Raw genomic sequence first — 23127 nt, forward strand, 5'->3', positions numbered from 1 at the left:
TTCAGGCTATAGGGCTGAGGGCAGGTGAATATTGCTCCCTGGTGTCATGGGCTACAGACTCTCGCAGGCCCTAGCTGTGCTCTCCCCAGGGACTGCTGGGCTCAGGTGGATCTTTGACCTCTTCCACATCAGCCCTCGAGTTCCTCAATAACGTGACCAGTGTGACAACGGGGGGAATGGCCTTGTGCTCCACCGTGGCTTCAGCCAGCAGAATCCTTTCCCCCACAAGCCCACCGTCTTCAGCTAGGGGCCAGGCTTAAAGTTATCTATCCCAAAGGTAGGAGGCGGTAGAGAGGCGAGGTCACTGCCGTGTGTCTAAAGGAGGACTTCTTCGGTTGCCCTTTGTGTTCTCATGCAGTGTGTCTGGGCCTCAAATTCAGGTGAAATGTGTCCTGTTTGGATGACCTGTAAGGTGGCCATTATAGAGGACATTCTGGCTTTCTGCTACTCTGTCCTCTGTTGATATGAAACCTGAACCTGTTTAATTTTTTTTTTTGCAGACCGCCCCCAAGAGTCCAAGCGCAATTCCAGGCCTGGCTGTGCCCCCAGGTGCATGCGCAGGGCGGCCGCTGGAGGCACCTGAGCAGAGCGGGCGAGGCGGCCAGCCCAGGTGCCCGCCGGCACTCCCGCGTGGCGGGGCAGCTCTGCCGGCCCCAGAGCGCCGGGCCCCTCCGAGCTGGCGGGCACCCGCCGCACAGCACCCGGGGCAGGCCCCTCCTCGCCCGCCGCCGCCGCCGCCGCCGGGGCCAGGGCGCCCAGTGGGCCCCGCCGGCCGCGCCGGGCCCTGAGCAGGCGCCGCTCGGGCACAGCGGGAGCCATTGCGGGAGCACGGGCTCGGCCGCCCGCCCCCGCCCTCGCCGCTTTCCCAGCGATCCCGCGCGGCGGCCGCCCCCTCCTCGCCGCGCCGCAGCCCTGCCCCTCGCCGCGCTGGGCGGCCGGAGCCGGAGCCGAGGCGGACGCGGACGCGGACGCGCAGCCCGCCGCGCCGAGCAGCCGGGCGCAGGCGGCGGGGCCGGGCAGCGCGGGTACCCGCCGGGCGGCGAGCGGGGTGGATGCGGTTGATGCTCCTCTGCTGCACCTGGAGGGACGAGCCTATGGGAGAGGACGAAGGTGCGTAGCCCCCTGCGGCTGCCGGGCCGGGGCGCAGCCGCGCGGGAGGGGAGGGCCCCGGCCCCGGCCCCGGCCTCGGCCTGGCTGCCCGCGGCTGCACCCGCGCGCCGGCGCCCGCACTCGCGGCCCCCCCCCCCCCCCGGGGCGTGACCTTGCGGCGGGCGCGGGCGCGGGCGGGCTGCGCGGGCGGCAGCCGGTGCTGCGGGCGGCGGCTGAATCATGCGCTCGCCGCAGCGCCGGGGCCGCGGAGACATGCTCGCCGCCGGCCCCCAGCCCTTTGTACGGCCGCGGCCTCGCCCGCTGCAGGCAGCCCCGGCGGGGCGCTGCCACGTGTGTCCGTGCTGCACATGCCCCTCACTCGGCCTCAGTCCCGCTCGAGCAGGGCCCCCGCCCCGTGTCCCCTCAGCCCCTCCGCTATGGGAGGCTCCCCTGGGGCCTGTTCCCAGCGCAGGGCATGGTACTTGGCTCACCTCGGCTTCCGTTTCCAGGGGCACCAGCTGCCTTTCTCTGACGCAGCCTGATCCTCTCCCCCAGCAGCTGGACAGTGCAGCTTGCCCCCGTTCCCCCTCTGTGTGTGGTGTCCCTGGCAGCGGGGCATTCGCCTGGTTAGCATGTCTCTCGTTCCACCCTTCCCACAAGCCAAGGGTGCTGTCCCCTCCAGCACCAGGACTGGCCAGGCTTAAGCTTGTAGCTTGAAGATTCCCAAACCAGGCGGAAGCCACCAGTCCAGCATGGCCCAGCCCCAGTGATTCCTGGTCTGGTGACGTCCTAGTGGTTAATGTCTCCTGTTACTGCCCTTGTGCTTTCTTTCTCTGCCTGACCTACTGTTCTGCTCTAGCCCTGATCCCCCACGGTGCCTGACTATCACCTTACTGCTGCCAGCCAGCATCTCCACTTTCATGCTATCCCACTTCCACCCCCTGCAGCGCCTGGCTCTACCTCTGCACCTGACTCAGCCATTTGGGGTCTCCACAGACCCCCATGGCCCCAGTTAACCTGTGCCTCCCCTTCCAAAAGCTGGTGAGTGGTTTGTGTCCAGAGGAAGAGCAGTGAGGACCCCTCATACAGCAACGATTCTCCAACATCCTCTGACACCCCTTCACTCTCAGCCTGGGTTAAAAGCAAGGCTCTTTGCCTGTTGAAACTTATTGCCTGACCCTGCGTCCTGGGAGAAACCATCACCTTACTTCCCCTACCCCCTCCAGCATCTGGCGACCTGGTTCTCCTGCTTCTCCATACCTGATCTCCTGCTCTCTTCACAAACCTGACCCCCTGCCTTTGTACAGCTCACCCAGTCTGTTCCATCTGCCTACTTGGACCTCTTGTTCCCCAACACCTGCCCCCTGCCCCCCCACTCAGCTCTCCCACCTTCCCCATCCCAACCTCTTGCTTCCCTCACTACAGCAAGACCCCTTCCCCACATTTTCCTCAGAGCCTTCCCTCATGAATCCAGCTTTTCCCCAGGACAATCAGTTCTTCCCCCTGACATCCCCTTGGACAATCAGCTTCCCCACCCGATCCCAACCCAAGGATGGATCCAAGGGAACCCAAGAAAGGTCTGTGAAGTGGGCAGCCCTTAATCTGTCTGCTTTGTCCTTCGTTGTCCTACTCTGCTTTGGTACATCCTGCCACATCTCTGAAGCAGCCTGCCTTGATAGTGCCCAGTCTATGGGCGGATGGGTGAGGCATAGCACAGCTAGGGGCTTTATGCATACTTTAATAGTGCCATGATGTGGCCCATACTGGCCAAGGTCTACATGAATTCTGGTTAAGGAAAGGCCAGACAGTGCAGGACAGGGAGTGGGATTATGAAGAGGCCTGATTCTTGGAAGAGAAAGGAACAGGGACAGTATGGGTCATGGGGTAGTGCAGAGGGGTTGGGGCAGTGTGGTATCTGGGCAAGAGCCAGTGTCTCTGGGGCAGCACAAGGCACAGATCTAGTGAGGGGAATGAGCTCAGGTTGAGGGCACATGATGCCAGGTCTCACCAGGCATGTTTATGGGAGTGTTTGGACCCCATAAGTAGCTGCTCCTGTCCTACAGGAGGGGTGGACAATATATGGCCTGCAAGCCAGATCTGCCCTGCAAACTGATTGGATCCAGCCTGCAGACAGGCGCCCACCAATCGATAATATCCAGCTGGTGGCTGCACCTGCAGCACTCCATGCGGGGCTGAACTGCTCCTGCTCCTGCTCCTGCTCCTGCTCCTGCATGGGGCAGCCCCTACCATGCTCCTGCCTGCATCTGTCCCATGCCAACCAGGCAACACCATCACAGCCCTGGCCAGTGCACACAGCTCCCCAGCAGGACTGCTTCCAGTGCAGCTGCAGCTGCCTGGGTACTGCTCAGCTCCTGCCTCCAGCAGATCCTCCTCCTTCTCTTCTCCCTGCTGTGCTGCTCCAGGCAGCACAAGGAAGTTGCAGAGATGCTGCTGGGCTCCACACATCCAGCCAGGTGGATGGGGAAGGCTGCAACCAGGCAGTTTCTTCCCCAGCACAGGGGCTGCAGCTCCATCTTCAGCTCCTAACCACCTTCCAACCACTTGGCTGCCCACAGGAAGCTGCTCAGGGCACTAGGTGGGTGGAGTGGGTGGAAGGCAGCCAGGAGCAAGAGCTGGAGCTGAAGCCCTGCACACTGGGGTAGGATGTGCCCCCAGAACTGCATGGGGCAGGGTGGGCTCTTCCCAGTGGGGGCTGGGCCAGGCTCCGCTTGAGGTGGGCGGTGGTGGCGCTGGGAGGAGGTTACATGTGGAGGCTGCAACCACCACCAAATTTGCCTTAGCCCCCACAACCCCCCTCCCAGCATTGCTACTGCCTGCCCTGAGTGCAGCCTGGCCCAGCCCCTCCCCGCTGAGAAGAGCTTGGCGTAGCCCCGTCCCACCCTGCCCTGTGCATATCCGGGGGCACACACACCCCTCCAGTGCCCTCCCATATGAGCAGTGGGAGCAGTGGCCGGAGCTACTGGATGAGCAGGCGAGTGCAGGTGAGCAGCACAAAGCAGCAGCAGCCCCCCACCCTCCCGCATCCCCCAGACGATGCCCTGGCTGGGCAGCCCCTGCCTCAGCCCCAGCTCCACTCTTCCCTCACTGCGGGGACCTTGATCTGCTCCCCACCCCACCCCCCATGCCCCTTCCCTCCCCCTTCCACCAAACCAGACTTACCCAATGGGCACTGCTCTTCAAGCTCAAGCTGTTGGACTGGTATCAGTAATCAGATTCGTATTGTCCACTATGCCTCCTTAAAAATTGGCTATCAGTATCGGCCCCCAAAGTCTGTATCGCTGCAACCCTAATGTGAGGCCCTCAACAGCCACAAGTCACAGGCCTCCAGGGCACAAAGCTGCATCAGCTTTAGGAAGCTGCTACATCATACTGTTCTTTGGTGGGGAAAATAAGGGACAGAATGGTCCAGGACCACGCTCAGGGTTGTGCCAGTGACTTTGTGCTGCACTGCCCTGTCTTGTCCCTTCACTGTGACTCCTGCCTCAGCAGCATGTGCAGTCTCTCTGCATGTGGTGGCCCATTCTCAGAGAAGGGCCTGCCTGCCTGGGCCTGCCAAGTTTCAGGCCATGTCCTGCAAGAGTGTGACAGCCTGTGCTTCTCCTGTGCCCACAGGAAGTGACCTGCCTGTATGTGCGAGCTGTGGCCACAGTATTTACGATGGACAGTACCTCCAGGCCCTGAATGCAGACTGGCACTCGGACTGCTTCAGGTAGGAGCTGCATGGGGGAACCCAGAACAGTCCAGGACTGCTGCCTTCAGCCAGGCTGGCAGCTGTGCACTGAGATTATAGCAGCCTAGGAGCACGCACGGATGCACCCATTTGTCAGCCACAAGGTGGCAGCATGTATGTACATGCAAGCGCACACACAAGCATTTACACACAGAAGGTATATGCACTTTCCCTTACATGCTCACCTGCATGCTTACAAACTCTGTCATACACACCAACACACAACATGGTGTACCCTGGATAGGATATATTCTTACCCTCTTATGTGTATACTTACACATGTTCTCCCTCAGCCACCACACACACACTTGTGCACATGCACACTCTCCACCCTGACAAAAACCCTCTGCCTTACACACAAGCCTTTATGTTCATACATGCATGGATACACAGCCACACATGCCAAGCAATAGATAGGAGTCCTGGATGCACTGTGCACCATTGCAGCTGTAAGTGTGGCCTTGCTAGTGTGGTGTAAGGCCACTAACCCTCAATAGCATGACACCTGCATCATAATACCCCATCTCCCAGGACACAAGATGCTGCCTGGGGAAGGGAACTCCTTGTTCCCTGGCTTCTTTTCAGCAACAACCCTTCAGCTTGATGATTCCTTCTTGGGAGGGTAGGGCCTCTGTGTGCTAGCACTTGCTGCGAGGGAGCTCCCAGCTGCCCCAGTTCAGCCCTCTCAGACAGGGTACTGCAGGCATGCAAGGCGGGTTGTGCGGGGATAGCCTTGGTACTTCAGTCCCAGCCTCTTCCGGCAGGTGGAGTTGTGGTGGAGGAGTTGGCCTAAGCTCTATGGTGTTTGCTGGGCCCCTGTGCTGTGAGCGACATTTCCGTGGGAAATTGGGCTGCTCTGTCTTGGTGGCTTGGCTGCTCACTCTGCTGCGCAGCCCCCAGCATGGCTGTGAGTGGGTAGCCATTAATAGCAGCAGCAGCTGGGGAGCATGTGAACCAGAGACATCTGCTTCTCATTAGCCTGCGTGCCTGCTGAGCCTGAGCCAGCGGGGGCTGTGCATCCCAGACCCTGGAGTCCCCGAGGGATGGGGAGGAGCTGGCAAGGCTGGCTGGAGCCAGAGCAGTGCTGAAATCCCTCTGTCCAGCCTGGTGTTTCTGGTTTACTCTGGTGTGGCAGGGCAGGAGGGTCCTGGAACCAGGGTAGGAGGATGGGGGTTGGGCCTCCATCACTGGTGCCAGCTTGGCGCAAGGTGAGATGGTCCTTTGCTTAAAGCCTCACTTGGAGGGTGGTCTGCAGCAGTGCTGCCAGCCACCAGAGCTGTGATGCTGCTGCCACCAGAGAAATGTCATTATTTTAAGAGGGGAGCACTCGCTCCCACTGGGGGGATGCACTGGATCTCTCCTGTGTCTTTGCACTGGAAAGGGGCATGCTTGTGCCACTCGATAGGTTTCATAGTTTCATAGTAGCTAGAGTCGGAAGGGACCTAGGTAGATCATCTAGTCCGACCCCCTGCCTTGGCAGGAAAGAGCACCGGGGTCAGATGACCCTGGCAAGGTGCTCATCTAACTTCCTTTTAAAAATCCCCAGGCTAGGAGCCTGCACCACTTCCCCTGGAAGCCGGTTCCAGGCCCTAGCCGCCCTGACTGTGAAGTAGCGCCTCCTAATATCTACTCTAAACCTACCCTCCGCCAGCTTGTGACCGTTATTGCTGGTCACTCCTGGCAGCGCACGGGGGAACAGGGACTCCCCCAATACCTGCTGATCCCCCCTGACCAGTTTGTAGCAGGCCACAAGGTCCCCCCTTAACCTTCTCTTGTGGAGGCTAAACAGGTTCAGGTCCCGTAGCCTCTCCTCATAAGGCCTGCCCTGCTGACCCCTGATCATACGAGTGGCCCTCCTCTGGACTCTTTCCATATCATCCACGTCCCTCTTGAAGTGTGGCGCCCAGAACTGGACGCAGTACTCCAGCTGCGGCCTGACCAGTGCCGCATAGAGGGGGAGGATCACCTCCCTGGACCTGCTCGAGATGCATCTGTGGCTGCATGACAGGGTACGGTTGGCCTTCTTGCCTGCCTCCCCACACTGCCGGCCCATGTTCATCTTGGAGTCAATGACGACTCCAAGATCCTTTTCCACCTCCGTGCTGGCAAGAGGGGAGTTCCCCAACCTGTAAGTGTGGTGCCGGTTCTTCCTCCCCATGTGCAACACCTTGCACTTATCAGTGTTAAACCCCATCCTATTCTCATCCGCCCACCGTTGCAACCTGTCAAGGTCAGCTTGTAGCCTATTGCACCCTTCTAGTGCACCCACATCCCCCCACATCTTAGTGTCATCAGCAAACTTGAACAGGGTGCTTTCTACCCCCTCATCCAAGTCACTGATGTGTACCATCACTTGCAGGACTGCTCTAAGAGGAGAGTGAGGAGGGAGTTTGAGGACATCAGCTGTAATGCTCGCACTTTGTGGGTTTGTACAGTGATATGAGAAATGGATGCACTGGCAGAGACATTAAGGCATGTACAGGCAGCATTAGCAGTGTGTTCATGACAGCAGGGATGTCTCATTGCTTCACGCTGATGCCAGTGGAAATAGCAGGCACATGTGGATTGGGGAAGGGTGTTATCATGAGAGTGTCAGCAAGGCTAGTGGATTGAAAATGTCACACTGAAGTGTGTGCACCCCACAGGAGGTCCTCAATGGCCAACACTATGCAGGCTGCACTGTCATGGAGGAAGTGCTGTTCCTGTGTGATTACAGTTTAGTTTCCTGGTTTCTTTCCTCCTTGGGCTGCTGGTCTCAGGGCAGGGTGTCTCTACCAGGCCTGCAGAGAGTAGGCGGGGTGGAAGGGGTGATGTCATGGAGCCCTGGTCCCTCCCTTCTTCCTCCCTCTCTCTTTCTCTCGCTCACTTTCCAGTTCTCCGAAGCAGCTGGAGGAGTGAGACACCTTAATCCTGTGTGGGGCTTCACTCATCCTAGCTAGGGGGAGGGACCCCAGGCTGAGGACAGGGCTCTCATCAGCCATCTGGGTCCAGCACCCTATCCTGGCTGGTGGAGATTTCTTGGGGCTGGGACAGGGAGTGCTGCTTGGTGTAGTGGGAGCAGCGTGACTCCTGACCCCTGAACTGGCTCGGAGGATGCTGACAGCTGTGCTCAAGAGCCACGTCCTGACTGCCAAAGCCAAGTAAGTGGTCATGCAGGAGCTGGGCACTACTCTGGCACTCACGTGGGGCCTGCCTCTGCTGCAGACTTTATATCACTGTGAGCTTGGGGGTAATAGGGTGGTATGGCTTGTGTTTGGGGGCATGAGGCAGCTGCCTGGGTGATAGCAATTTTGCCAGCTTAGGGGACAGAGAAAGAGGGTGTCTGGCTACATCCTGCCCTTCTTTCCTGCTGCCTTTTGACTGGGGACAACTGCCCCACAGTCACTTTTCACAGACTGTCCTCTTGGTCACTCTCTGCTTCTCCATCTCTGCTGGTCCAGTCTGCAGGCAGCTTAGGCCAGGCCAGTTGCTGGAGGCTGGGAGCTGAGTCAGGATGGGGGTGATCTCAACAAGTCTGAAATGAACCAAACATTCTGGGGGGCTGCAACTGGAGCCAAGCCTTTCCTCCCAGCCTCTGGGAAAGGAAAAGATCCTCCTACACCAAAAGTTTGCAAGCTTCTGCACTGAAGGGCTGTTCTTAGTGTGCATATCTGTGTATGCAGGCACATTTGCATGCACCCAGGCTAGTGTCTGTACTGTAGTGTGCATATGCATCCACATTATGTGTATTTCTATGCATCTGAGTTGGTGTGTGCATGTCTGTATATCTGCATATTTGCATGTCTATCTGTGCGTATGTCCACATTTGTATGTAACCAGTTCTGTGTACACAAGGGTGTTTGTGTGCATTGGGGTGTTTCTTTGCACCTCCTATATACATCCTTGTTCCAGTTTCACATATGGAGAAGCTGAAGCACAGAGGAAGCAGTTTGTTTGGGGTGTAGAGAACTCTGATCTCTGGGTTGAGCAAATGTTAAGCAGTCAAAATGGCCGAGGAAGGTCTCTGATGTGGCCAGCCCTTGCTGAATCTGTTTGCTTTGCCCCTCATTTCTGCACTGCACCTTTCCATGAATTGCTAGTGCACAGCTCTTGTAACGCCTGTCCTGGAGAGCTGTTTCAGTTAAGACTGGCACAGCCTGGAGCCCCAAATCCCATCCTAGGCTTGCCTGCTCCCAGGCTGGCTGAGGTCCTCTGGAGATCCTACCCAATACATATTAAATGCTGTGACTTCAGGTCCTGTCACACCAAGCAGTGAATACTGTCTCTGTCTATCATCCTGGCCCCCAGCACAGGCAGCAGATGGAGCAGGTGTAAGCACCAGGACTGTCCATGTCCCTTCCTGTTGGATCAGTGGGCAGGTATGGGAAGCAGCAGAGCTGGGGGTGAGAATGCTAGGCTGCAAGTGCCGCCTCTCGCATGCAACAAACAAGGCCTCATATTGGGCAGGGAAAGGGTCAAAGGCAGAGAAGAGTCTTGTGCTGGGCAGGATGGAGGTGGGGTAGAGCAGGGTGCACAGTGCTGCACTGGGAGGATGTTGGGGACAGTGTGGGGCTGACAGTGCACTCATGAAGTCAAACTCTTGGCTGCTAACCCCTGCCAGTTTTCGCTCTCTGGCCTGGCCACTGCAGCTGGCCTAAGGAGCTGGAGCCAGGCCCATGGTTGGTGGGAAGGGGAGTGTGCTGGCCAGGGCGCTATCGCCATGCCGCTCTGTGCTGAGGCGGGGCCGTGGCAGGATGGCTGAGCACCCCTTGTCCTGCTGCAGGGCAGCCGCAGAGGAGTGGGGGGAGGAGCTGCCGCCTCAGTGCCCACAGCCCTGCTGCGACCTGCCTCCCTCGGCCCAGCCAGTGCTTCCCAGCTCCCCCAGCAGGCTCAAGAGAAGCAATTGGAGGGCAGCTGCCCGGGAAGGGTGCCGGCTTGGCCGGGGGACCGGGCTGTGCCCTGCTGCGCCTACACCCATGGGGGCCCCACACCGCGCCCACTTCTCCACCCTGCCCCACCAGCACCCATCCCTGAGTGGGGCCATCCTGGCCCGGCGGGAGAGGCAACTCAGCCCAGACAGTGGAAACGAGCACTCGGCTGCTGCCCAGAGGCAGGGGGCTGTAGGGCTGGGGGGTGCATGGAGACCAGCACCCAATAAGGGGCACTGCTTCCAGCTATGCCAGGAGTGGAGCCCCCTTGGAAAGACCTGGCCTGTGGCCAGGCCCTTGCTCTGTAGCCCCCCGGCCCTGGGAATGGGCCCTTGGATGTGCTGGGAATTGAGCCTGCCTGCCCATGCGGCCTTGCCCCTTATCCCGTCAGAAGGTGCCTGGCCTGTGACCCTTGGCTGGGAGCAGTACTGTGGGGGACAGCCCTTGCACACACATGGTTCTTTAAGTACAGGTGCTGAAGGAGGTGGGGTATCCCTGCCACCCTGCCCCAAGGGAGGGGTGTTAGGGAGACTTCATTCTGCTGACAAAGGACAGCAAATTGCTGCAGAACTGGTGCCCAGGAGATGGCTCCTAGCATTGAACATGTTGCTTGTCCCTTAATCCCATTGAACTAGGGAGCCTGGCACAAGCCAGGTGAATGAAGAACCAAAGCTCCTCCTTGCTGGAGCCAGCAGGAAAAGACTGTCACAAAGCTATAGTGGGTGTCCTGCCTCTTTCTCCTTCAGAGCACTTGCTCTGGGAGCTGTAGAATGAGGCAGCTTCTTGTGCTTGCCCTTGCTTGCTGTGGGGTGGTGCTTGTCCCTGCAAAGCAGTGGGATTGAGTTAGTGGCTCTGCTACTGTTGTGCTGGGTGACGCTGGGCAGGGTACTGCCCCATGCCTCAGTTTTCCCATATGTTACATTGGGATAATGCTACTGACCTTTGCAGGATGCCTACAGTTCCACTGATAAGACATGATAGATAAGGGGCAGGCATTTGCATTTTGTATCCTCACTCTCTTATGAATCAAGCCCATACTTTCATGCTCTTTTTAGGGAATATGTGTTTCTTTCATGCTGAGTGCAGTCTGACCAAGGCAGGTGTGTGCTGCAGAGTGAGTAAGGCACATGGGCACCACTCCAGAGTTGTCTGTACAGTGCCTAGCACAGTGAAGCCCTGATCCAGGACCTGGGCTCCTGGCTATTACCATTATACAAATGTCACCGATTTGCCAGCCACTGGCAAGCTGTAACAAGGATTGGGTTCAAATTCAGGGGTTTAGCACCAACTTTCCAAATCAAGCTTGAGCCCTCCTCTCAAAACTTGGGAAAACAAATTTTAACTGGGTGTTCTAAAGTGAACAACTTGCCCACTCACTAGCAACATTAAACTAAACTGTGTGTTACAGCAGACAAAGGGACAAGCGCACACCCTTGAAGAAAGTATTAACTATTAAACATTGACTGAAACCCCCACACCTTACTGAGTTAATGGTCTCTTGGTTACGTGGCAAACCAGTACAGGGGAGCCACCGCTTAGTCCATTTAGCTGGGAAGGGAGACTCATCCAGGGTCGCTTTCTCATTGGCCTACCACGTATGCCAGCCAAAGTAGCAGGTTCTGGGCAGGGAGGCCAGCCCCAGGGGACCTTGTTGTTCCTCCCTGCCAAGGGTTACCACTCTACTATGGGGACTCTACCACCTATGCCAGTCAAAGTAGCAAGTGCTGGACAGGGAGGCTCTCACCAGAGTTGTCACCACTGATGCTGGGTTTCACTGCTAGGGATTACATCTGGGGATTGTCTCTCCACTCCACCAAGGGTCACCACCATTCCTCTGCCACTACCAAGAGTGGCTGCCGCATCACTGGTCCCCCTTGGGGTTGCCTGTGCAACACCCCAGTTCCTTTAGATCATAACTAAGGCCCAGGAATTTCCACTATAATGAATATCAGGTCTGAACCTGATATGTGGACTAGGGACTTGTACTCACAAACCCTTTCCCTGTGAGGAATGATTGTCCACAAGGCTGTCCAGGAGGTAACTCCTGTCCAGAGACTCTCTTTTTCCTCCTTACACATACGGTCTCTGTCATACTAATGAGGACTTGGAGGAAAAAAATACACAAAGTTACCAAAACAGAACATAGGGCTGTCCAGTGGCTGGCAAAATGGTGACATATGTGTAATGGTAGTAGCTAAGAGGCACCATAACAGCATGCATAACAAGCAGGATTACACAGATACTCAGTACTAGTAGCTGTGATAAAAATAGAAATGGTAGATGACAGCCTGTCGGTAGGTTCATCACTAAAACTTGTTCTCTGGCCTCACTTTGTGGGCAGGTCTCAGGCTGTAGTTTCACAGCAACATCATGTGGGAAAGTAAATTGCTACACTGTTACTGCCACATTCAAATAGGAAGTGAATCTGTGACATCATGTCCTATTTTGGGAGTCACCAAGAAGAAGTTGTTCCCCATTACACAGCTAATTAATTCCCATATTCACTGTCCATTTAAGAAGCTGGGCTTTTGAGAAGATACACCACTTGGAAATACTTACCTCTTACAGGCAAGAATATCAGCCCTAACTGCTGGGGGGGAGGGGGAGGGTGTGTAAAATTAACTATGGATCACGTGCCTATACACCAAAGACAGGACATGGAGAGAGCAGTGGTTATGTGAGCTGGAGAGACAGGACAGGACTGGACAGTGGAGCAGGCTGTGTGAATGCAGAGGGGAGAATTAGACTTGGGGAGTCTCAGTACACCGTAGGTATTGATAGAACTGGTGTTTTGGAAGGAACCATCAGATTGAAAGGATTTAAGGCAGTGTGGAAAAATGTTGTCTGGGCCCCATGCTCTGTCAACCACTCAGGCCCAAGGAAGTGAGGAGAAGGTGGCTCATTGATAGCAGTTTGGGGATACAAGTGTGCTTGAACAGCATGGTGTGGCACTGTTATTGTTAAGCTGGGAATAGTGCCTAGGGGGAGAGCAGATTTGATGCCTGTGCCTGCTGGAACTTGGACTGGCCATGTCTTTGCCAGGCTGGCTTGCAGCTGGTATGATGTACTGGGCTCTCTTATGTCATGATCATATGCATTGGTGATATGTAGGGGGTGCACATGCACCCCTTGAGATAGGCCCTGCCCCCCCGAGACTGGCCACTAACGGCAATGTCTGTGGGTGGTCACTGCTCCACACTTGCCCCCCCGCCACCAACACTGCTCGCTGCCTGCAGTCTCTGCTTGCTGCCGCCATACCCCCACCTCTGCCACTGCCGCCACACCCCTGCCTGCAGGCGTTCACCAAGCCTCCCCAGTCTCAGGAGGAACGAGGCGTTCATGATCATATGATGTAGATTTCCACATTCGCAGTCATCTGTTGTAGCCTTGATTTGAGGCAGGAAGTGATCCTGCGATCACAGGACTTGCTGCTGCCATTTATTCCACCAGCCTTGCTAAGGCAAGGGGTGGAGAAGGCATCTTTCCAACTGGTGTTAATTAGGGCTCTCCAGCCATCCCCATCTAGCTCATCAGCTGCTCCTGGTCTTTGGTAGCAGTAGCAGCACTGCTCCACTGCATCCTCTTGTTTTTTACAGATTCACAGAAGTTTAGGGCTGGAAGGAACCAGCCCCCCTGCTTTGGGTAGGAAAGACTGCTAGGGTCAAATAACCGCTATGCATCCAGTCTCCTTTTGAAGACCTCCAGGGTAGGTGTCTGCACCCCCACTGCTGGGAATCTATTCCAGAGTCTGGTCACACAAACTATGATGAAATTTTTCCTTATATCTAGTCTGAAACCTTCTTCTAGGAGTTTATGACCACTGCTCCTGATTTTTCCCTGGAGCGCTTTGGTAGATAGTTGTTTCCCTAGCCCCTGATGCTCACCCCTGATATATTTGTAAGCTGCCACCAAATCCCCCCAAAGTCTTCTCTTTTTTATCAGTCCCATATCTGTCACCCTTTCCTCATATGGCTTGCTCTTCAGGCCTCTAATCATACGAGTGGCTCTTTTCTGGACTCTCTCAAGCTTCTCTACATCCTTCTTGAAGTGCAATGCCCAGAACTGGATGCTGTACTCCAGCTGTGGCCTCACCAATGCTGAGTAGAGCAGGAAAATAACTTCCTTGGTTTTGATTGAGATGCATCAGTTGATGCATGCCAGTATATTGTTTGGTCTGCTAACTGTAGCATTACACTGGTGGCTCATATTCATTTTATGGTCAATTATGACCCCCAGGTCCCTTTCAGATGTGGTGCTAGCTAGCATAGCAGCACCAAGTCTGTAAGTTTGTTGTGGATTTTTCCTCCCCACATGGAGCACATTACACTTCTCAGTGTTGAACAGCATCTGGTCCTCATCCTCCCACATAACTAATCTGTCTAGGTGCGCTTGGATCATCAGCCTACCCTGATGCATGGCTGCACTTCCCCACAGCTTAGTGTCATTGGTGAACTTTGCCAGTGTGCATTTCACCCCCACATCCAGATCATTGATGAAGATGTTGCAAAGCACTGGTCCAAGTACCAAACCTTGGGGGACCCCACTGGTTACTTTCTGCCAGGTCAACACAGATCTATCTGTTAGTACCCTCTGGGTCTGATCCCGCATCCAGTTTCCCACCCATCTGACCCTTAAATTGTTGAGCACATAGTCCCCTAGTTTTACCTTGAGAGCCTCAGGGGACGCCAAGTCAAAGGCCTTCCTAAAGTCCAAGTAAATGATGTTGACCTCACCTCCCTTATCCAGGTGGTAAGTAGCTTGGCTGTAGAAGGAGATGAGGTTAGTCAGACATGACCTACCTACGACAAAGCTGTGCTGGCTGTCATTCAGAATTTTGCCTTCTACAAGCTTATCACATATGGATTTCTTGAGAAATTTTTTGAGGATTTTTCCTGGGAATTGAGGTCAGGCTGATCGGCTCATAGTTCCCTGGGTCCGCTCTCCTCCCCTTTTTGAAGATGGGTACAACACTGGCCCACTTTCAGTCTTCTGAGACCTCTTCTGAGTGCCATGAATTCCCAGAGAGGTTCTCCAGCAGTCTTACAATTACTTTGGCTAGTTTGTTTAGCACTCTTGGATGGAGTTCATGTGGTCCTGCTGACTTATGGCTATCCAGCCTCTCTAGCTTTCACCAGCTCTACATTGACTGTTGGTAGGTGATCATCCCTACTGTGACTGTTCTGTGTTTTATTTGCATTTGGCAGGCTGTCACTCTTAGACTGGTGGAATACAGATGCAAAGTACTCGTTCAGGAGTTCAGTTTTCTCTTTGCTGTCGGTAATCGTAAGTCTAGATGCAAAGAGCAGTGGTCCCACGTTCCCTCTGGTTTTCCTCCCATTACTTACATACCTATAGAAGGACTTCTAGAAGGACTTCTTACTGTCTTTGATTTCAGTTGCTAACCTGAATTTGGTCACCGCCTTCGCTTTTCTAATCTGCCCCCTACAGGTGTGGCCAATCTTATGTAGTTCTCCTTGTGGCCTCTTCCTAGCTTCCATCATTGGTAAGCCTCCCTTTTCTTTTTCAGAAGATCTGTGATTTCGCTATTGAGCCAAGATGGCCTCCCGGTCCCTGTGCCACCTTTGTTGTGTACAGGTATTGACAACTTCTGTGCACCAAGGATTGTGTCCTTGAGGAACAACCACTCTTCATCCACACTCTTTCCCTGTGGTCCAGATCCCATAGGCCATTATTCATTAAAGTCCTTAGCTTATTGAAGTCAGCTTTTTTAAAGTCAGGAATTTGTACCTTACTGACAGATTTCCCAGCCCTACAATGGACAGTGAAAGTGACAGCATCGTGGTCACTGTCGCCTAAATTACCCTGTATCATCAGATCACTCACCAGGTCATCCCTTTTGGTCAAAACTAAATCTAGGAGCACATTTCCTTTCGTCAGCCCATATACTTCCTGAGACAGGTAGAGCTCATGAATACAAGTCAGGAATCTATGCGACCAGTCAGATTTGGTCAAGTGTTCTTCCCAGGAGATGTCTGGGTAGTTAAATTCGCCCATGATGACCATATCCCTTGCTCTCGCAGACTCTTCCAGTTCTCTGGAGAATTCTAGATCTAGCTTCTCATCTCGATTTGGAGGTCTGTAATATATTCCTACAGTTAGATCCCTTTCAACACGTCCCCTCCATATGTTGACCCAGAGGCTCTCAAGTTGCCCTTCCTTAGTACAATTTCAGCTTCCAAGGAGGTGTACTGCTCCTTTACATATAGAGCTACACCTCCACCCTTTTTCCCTATGTGATCCCTCCTGTGCAGGGTGTAGCCCTCTATTGCTATAGTCCAGTCATGGGTAGATTCCCACCAGGTCTCTGTTATCCCTATGATATTGTAGTCCCTACTAGAAAGGAGGGCCATTTCTTCTGTTTGTTCCCCATGCTCCTGGCATTTGTGTACAAGCATTTGAGCCCTCCTTGGTTTCTTGTCACATTGTGGTAGGTCCATTCCCTCAGCTCGTGCTGTAATGTCATTTCCTGTTGTAATGGTTGGTTGGTTGTTGGCCCCTGGGCTTGCTCCACTTTTTGTACCCCCATCCCCAGGTGATCTCATTTTAAAGCCCTGTCCAGGAGGTCTGCCATCCTGGCCAAGAAAAGAGACTTCCCCTTCGGCATGAGGTGGATACTGTCCCTTCCCAGAAGACCTCTGTCTCTGAAGTGCTTGCTGTGGTCAAGAAAGTCAAAACCCTCTTGGTAGCACTTGATTGCCAGAGCCTTTGGTTCACCTTTTTGATACACCCGTCTGTCCTAGGCCTGCGGCCCACAACTGGGTGGACAGAGGAGAAAACTACCTGTGCCCCCAACTTCTTAAACCCAGAGCCCTGTCGTCACTCGTGACCTGGCCAGGATTGCTCTGAGCCATGTCATTCGTACCCACGTGGACGAGGAGCATGGGGTAGTGGTCAGAAGCCTGGATGAGTTTAGTAATCCTTTTTGCCACGTCCCAGATATGGGTCCCTGGGAGGTAGCAGACCTCATGGGCCAAGGGGTCAGGGCAGCAGATCACTCCCTCTGTCCCTCTCAGGAGGGAGTTGCCCACCATGACCACCCTGTGTCTCTTCTTAGGGGTGGCAACTAGCTGTTTCACTGGGTTCTGCTCAGCCAGTGTGACAAAGATCAGCCATGTGATCAGCCATGTTTGCCCTCCCTGGCCTGCTCAGCATCCCTGAGCTTGCCCATGGCATGAGGGAGAGAGGCTCTAAGTTTTGAGCCTTCTAGGAGAATGAGCACTAGGGTCAAGGTGTTGGGGTCAAGAGCCTGCTCTGTGCCCCAGCTGCACAGGAGGCTCCCTTCTACATCCCTGCACAGTGGACAGTCCCAGGGCTCTCCCCAGAAGGGTGGTCCCAGGGATCTAGATGGCCTACTCTCCCAGTGACATGAGGGTCATGCTAGTCTGTGTCACTGGCCTTCCCCCTGTCCAGGAGCTGCAGTCTTTGTCTGGGGACATTGAAGGCCACAGCTCACAGAAGCTCACATGACTGGGTTCAGTGATCAAGAGCTTCCCAGTTGTTACACAAACAGCCAGGCCCCTACTCTGACCTCATGCCTGCCCTGAGTCATATACTGCAGCACTCTGTATAGAGAACAGGCTGAGGCAGACTAGAGAATATCAGATAGGAAGTCCCCCAGCCACTGAAGCCTTGGAGCTGCCAAATGGCTAATGGCACACAGCCCTTGGGAGCCCACAAGTCACATCAGTACTCGGCCTGTGGCCAGTGCAGGTGCAGTGGGTTGGAACTGCCTTGTGAGCAAGAAGGGAAAGCAGAAACCCGCTTCCTTCTAGCCACCTTCTATTCTTTGCACTCCAAGGCTGCTCAGTAGAGCATGATTGACCACAAAATGAACATGAGCCACCAATGTGACGTTGCAGCTGGCAAAGCAAACAAAACCGTGGCTTGCATCCATAGATGCTTCTCCAGTAAATCTCAGGATGTTATCCTCCCACTATACTCGGGCTTGGTAAGGCCGCAGCTGGAGTACTGCATCCAATTCTGGGCTCCACAATTCAAGGGTGTTGAGAAGCTTGAGAGCCCAGAGGAGAGCCATGCGCATGATCAGAGGGCAAGAAAATAAGCTTTATGAAGAGAGGCTGAGAGCCACGGGACTCTGCAGCCTGGAAAAGCGCAGGCTCGGGGGGACCTGGTGGCTGCTTATAAGTATATAAGGGATGTTCATCAGGATCTGGGAGAACGTCTGTTCACCAGAGCACCCAAGGAAAAACAAGGACCAATGATCATAAACTCCTCCAAGACCATTTTAGGCTGGACATAAGGAAACATTTCTTTACTGTCCAAGCCCCCAAGACCTGGAATAGGCTCCCTCCAGAAGTGGTGCAGGCACCTACTCTGGACTCAGTCAAGAAACATTTGGATGCTTATCTTGCTGAGATCCTTTGACCCCAGCTGATTTCCTGCCCCTGGGGCAAGGGGCTGGACTTAATGATCTTCAGGGTCCCTTCCAGCCCTAATGTCTATGAAATCTATGAAACTGGGCGAATATTCTGGGGTTAATGCATGCATGGTTAAATGTCTCTGATGTCATTGGCAGGGTGGCAGAGCCATAGGACATGGATGTCCCAAGGGAGTGGAGTGGGCATGCAGTTCTAATACTGTTGAGCAGGTTGGCAGCAGGAGACAAGGAGTGAGGCCTGCATGGTCACAGGGGCAGAATGACTGCCTGGTACGTAGTTGAGAGATTGGGGATTGGAATGTGGCGCAGGAGCAGGTATCTGGAGAAGGAATGGAATTTGGGCTAAAGAGAGCTGCAACAGCTGAAAGGGTAGAGCCACAAGCAGGTGAGGGTATCAGGGCCCTGCTAGATTGAGAGAAGCACAGCTTTGAAGGGGCAGGAAAAGGCATAATTGTAGCTGACTCCAAGCCTGGCGCACAGTTATGAGATTTGCAATATGGGTTTGACATCCTTGGGGGAGGGCTTGGCTGCTGAGACTTTCCCTTGCCAGGGCCAAGGCACAAGCCCAGAAGATCTTTGGAAGTGCTGCCCTGGGTGGGTCTGTGCCTGCCTGGCAACTGTGTGCAGGCCCAACTGAGTTATGCCCACCTTGGCTTCTGTTGCAGGTGCTGTGAGTGTGGGGTCTCACTGTCCCACCAGTACTATGAGAAGGATGGGCGTCTCTACTGCAAGAAGGACTATTGGTCCCGGTTTGGGGAGCTGTGCCATGGCTGCTCAGAGCAGATCACAAAGGGGCTGGTTATGGTAAGTGCTGCCCACTTCAGCTGCCTCCTGGGAGTCAGAGCCGGCTCTGGCTCTGATTTTGGTTCTCAGTGTACCTGCATGAAAGGAACAGTCAGAACCCTGTGCATCCAGTCCAAACTAGGTGCACTGGGCCCTTAAATCAAGAGATCGGCCATCTGCTTCCCTGCCACTGGGGCAACTAGTTTAGGGGGCTGGGTTATTCAGTCAGAAGGGAAGGAGGGAGTGGGCCGAGGAGATTCCTAGACCTCCTTGTGGCCATTTGGTGAAGCATAGCAGGATTTCCCCAACTCCTTTACAGAAGAGGCCTGAGACCCAACCCTAACCTCATGCTGAAAGTGTGGGCGTTGGTGTTGTTTAGAAATGAGGTCACTGGAGAGGGGAAGTTTCCAGCTGTCTATGAGTCTGTCTCACACACAGCACTGGCTAGTTGCAGTCAGACAGCACCATGGTGGGGGAAGCCAGGCTTCTGTACCAGGAGGGGAGCTGGTTTTGCACTCTGGTACAGGTAAGTGTAAGTGGGGGAGTTGTGACCATGGGACAGCACTGGAGGGTTGGGGCAGGAAGAACACTGCTCTGTCTAGTCTATCAGAGCTGAGGCTCCTGGATTGACAGAGCTAGGCTGTCTTGGTGATCACCAGGAATCCTAGTTTTTTTCTATTTAAAAATCCCAAATTCTCTGATTTAAAAAAACCCAAAATCTGCATTTTCCTCAATTTAAATGAAATGCCACTATATATATATATATATATATATATATATATATATATATATATATATATATAGTGATACCTATATAGATCTATCTATATCTATATATAGCTATATAGGTATCAGTGGAACACAGTTTTTCATTGACATATTTACAATTTTAAAATGTCTCAATGATTATAGTGTCTCAATCATTGTAATAAAATAAATTCTAAATACGTATATATTTTGGCATTTGATTTTGGATTTTTTTACCAGAGAAAATCAGAGCTGTCCTTGCCCCCTTCACTCACCAGGACATGGGGTCCAGCTGCAGCTAACCCCATGCCTTGTGGTGCTGAGCAGCCCTGATAGACTGGTGCCCCTCAGTCCCAAACCAAAGCCCCCCATTTCCACCAGTGCCCCTCACTCCCAACTCTGTCCCCTAGCCCTGTTGGTGCCCCTCACTTCTGACCCACAGCCGCCTGCCCCTTCTAGCTGCTGGTACTTCTTACTCCCAACTCACTACCGCCTGCCCCACAGCCTTCCAGTGTGTGGGGAAGGGGCCCTGTATGGGGCAGTGGAAGTGCCCAGCCATAAGCAATGCCATAGGCAATATAATGGGGGGGAATGTGCTCCCCCTCCCAGATTAGTGAGCCTACAGCAGGGCATGGGGGTGCAGCTTGGCTGGATTGGCACTGGCAGGAAGTGCTTCTATGGCCCAGCAGGTGGCACCTGGCATGGGAGGGCAGAGCAGGGCAGTGAGATTTGCTGCTGCAGCCACCACCACCAGGACCCCCGTGCCAGCTGTGCTGTCAGGAGCATGAGGAGTAATGGATGGGGGTGCAGGAGCCATGCTGCCCTCACCTTTGCCCGTTACCAGAAATTTGCATGCTGGGCTACAGCTCTACCCTAGAGGGGAGATGGGGTAGGGGTCAGCATGGGCAGCCTGAAGAGAGTGGCAGCAGTGATGCAGTGGGTAGAGCCGTGGCCCTGCATGTGAGCAGCTGGTGGCAGAAGGAGGGGGTACTGTGCCCCTCCACCCCCGGTCCCTTATTCTCCATGCTGCTGGCAGCGTGGCTGGTGCAGCAGTTCCAGCAGCAGCGGCAGCAGCAATGAGTCTTACTGTCCTGCTCCACCCTCTTGCTCCAGGTCCCACCCACTAGGTTGCAGAGGTGACTTCTTCCTATGTCGGTCCAACCAAGAGCCCCACTGCAGGTGCACAAATCTGTGGGGGGGCACCTGCCTCTGCCACCTTCCCCTCTCCCGCCTGTCCAATATGGAGCCCAATTCCTGTGCGGCAGTGCGTGTAGCGATGTGGGGAGCCAGCCCCTCTGCCAGCCCTTCCACACCCCAGTGAGCTGCCCGTGGCTCCATCCTGCTCCCTGACCAGGCCCCACAGCTGCTCATTTCTGCCGTGGCCCCAGGCACTGAACACCACTGTGGCTGGGCAGCTCCCCCAGCCCCAGCCATCAATCCCACCCCACTCCCTCCCTCCATCACTGTGGGAGCTTGGCATGAGCTGCCACTGCCTCAGTCTGACCTCTCCCCCACCCCCTTTGTGTTGACTATGTCCCCCCTTCCCCCCATGTGTCACCTATGCCCAACCCCACCATAGAATTACCTGCAGGCAGCTGGGTGAGCTGCTCTCCACCACGCTGCCACACTTGCTGGCGACTTGCACGTATGCACATGCACGTGGTGCCCCCTGGCTTGATCGGCCTCCTCCTGTTCCCCCAATCCCAAGCAGCCCCTTGCAGGCTGGAACTCTGCCAGCCTGCAAAGGGAAATCTGAGATTACCTGCATCTTTCTCCTTTAAAGGAGAAAATCTGGTTTTTCTGTTTTTACTAGGCCTCTGTGCTGAGGCAATGCTGGTGCATTCAGGCCATCCTTTTTCACTCCTCCTTTCCCCTGCTCCCATGGAACTGGAGGGGCGTGAGAGCATGACAGTTCAGGCTACCCCTGCCCGTGACTCACTTTCCCCATCTCATTCAGCCTGGACAGTATAAAGTGGCCGGTTTCTTTCACTGTTATTTGTACAGGGAGGTCAACAGGGAGTGATTCTTCTGGTTTGAGACTGGTGTGCCTTCGGTCAGTACCATATGGAGCCCTGTTCAGTCTTGGCCAGGCACTACCAGGGGAGTCCTGCACCTTGCAGAAATGACAATACCCTGAAAACACTGGGGTGGGTTTTTACTTTTCCTAGAAGATGCTCACTGCTGGCCCTGTACAGAGACTGTGCCTGGGTCTTACTCCTGCTGGGCTCATTCTGTATCTAATCCTTTTCCAAATGCTGGAACTTCAGCGCAGACAAGCCAAGGTGGCTCAGATCCTGTGACCAACCTTCAGCTGCCCTAGGAAAACCGGGCCCTTCCCAGACAGTCTGCCCCTGGGAGAGCTGCATGTCAGAGGTCAGTGCTGCCCTGCTTTCCAGGGAGCCCTCTGCCCGTAAATGCCTTGCCTATTGCTGTACTTCCCCATCCCTCCTCTCTAAGTGAGACACTTCTTTCAAATGCTCTTATTGCCACATATGAAAGAGAGCAGGCTGGGAAGTCTGGGCTGTGCACTGTGACTGTGTACAAGATAAACAGCAGTTTCCCCTTGTTTACAATCAATGGAGGAAGGAGCATTTTGCTGCCCAGTCTTGCAACTGCAGAGCCCCTGCTTATTCAGGAGAAACCCAGGAGGTCCCAACTGGGTTATTCGTGCAGGGTGAGTCCAGGATGTGTCTAAGCACAAACATAGGAATCCTCCCCCTGCCCCTTCTCCTTCACTGGAGGTGATAAGCTCCACCGGTTTGTCTCAGCCCTCAGACAACATTTCCTTCAACTATATTTTGTCTTGTGACTCGTAATTAATTCTTTGCCAGACCCACTCTTAGTAATTCACTTTCTGGGAGGGGGTTTAACTCTTAAAGCACATGTGGGCATAGCTGTGCCTTATCCCAGCCATCCTACAGCCAAGCCAGATGCATTTGGCACCTGGGACCCTCCCTCCTCACTCTCTCTGACCTCCAAATCCTGCTGGGGTTTTTCTCTTGGATGGAGGGGCCTAGATCTGAGCTGATCATCCTTGCTCAATCTCCCTTAGCAGACAGAGGGGATCTGTTCCCACTTACCTGAGGGTGTGAGGCCAGTACCATGCTGGTTGCCACATTGCTCCCATCTCCCCTCAGGCCCTACATCTCAGCCTCTCCCTCCCTCTCCCTTCCTGGCTGGCATTCTAGTGCCCAGTCCATTTCCAGCAAGAGGAAACCTCTAAGTAGCAAATGACTTAGGGGAAGCCTGGGTTCAGAACCTGACTGAGGGGAAGCCCGGATGCAGTGCCCATCTCAGGGAGAGTCCCTCCAGGTCAAATGTGGCACCTCTGTTACCTGTGTTTCAAAAGCACTTGGCCTTGTGGCAGTTCGCAAGTGCTGGGGCACTGCATTTCCTCCACCATGTTTCCTCTAGTTTTCAATTATATTGAA

At 54.5% G+C, this 23127-nt stretch overlaps 1 protein-coding gene across 3 annotated transcripts in view; it reads left to right on the forward strand.

Annotated features, from left to right (window-relative positions):
• The first annotated feature begins 907 nt into the window (after window positions 1-907).
• Window positions 908-23127, forward strand: part of LIMK1 (LIM domain kinase 1) — a 35808-nt gene continuing 13588 nt past the window's right edge. The window contains exons 1-4 of one of the 3 annotated variants that reach the window (XM_090025458.1): window positions 972-1110; window positions 4723-4819; window positions 18832-18970; window positions 21964-22069. In XM_090025458.1, coding sequence (XP_089881584.1) covers window positions 4792-4819; window positions 18832-18970; window positions 21964-22069 — 273 coding nt within the window. In that variant the 5' untranslated portion in view covers window positions 972-1110; window positions 4723-4791. Of the gene's footprint in view, window positions 1111-4722; window positions 4820-18831; window positions 18971-21963; window positions 22070-23127 lie in introns of all 3 variants that reach the window. The other 2 variants (XM_090025456.1, XM_090025457.1) reach the window with 2 other exon arrangements.

Source organism: Crocodylus siamensis, chromosome 13 (assembly GCF_052110815.1).
Source record: "Crocodylus siamensis isolate JL-2025a chromosome 13, ASM5211081v1, whole genome shotgun sequence".
Classification (NCBI taxonomy): domain Eukaryota; kingdom Metazoa; phylum Chordata; order Crocodylia; family Crocodylidae; genus Crocodylus; species Crocodylus siamensis.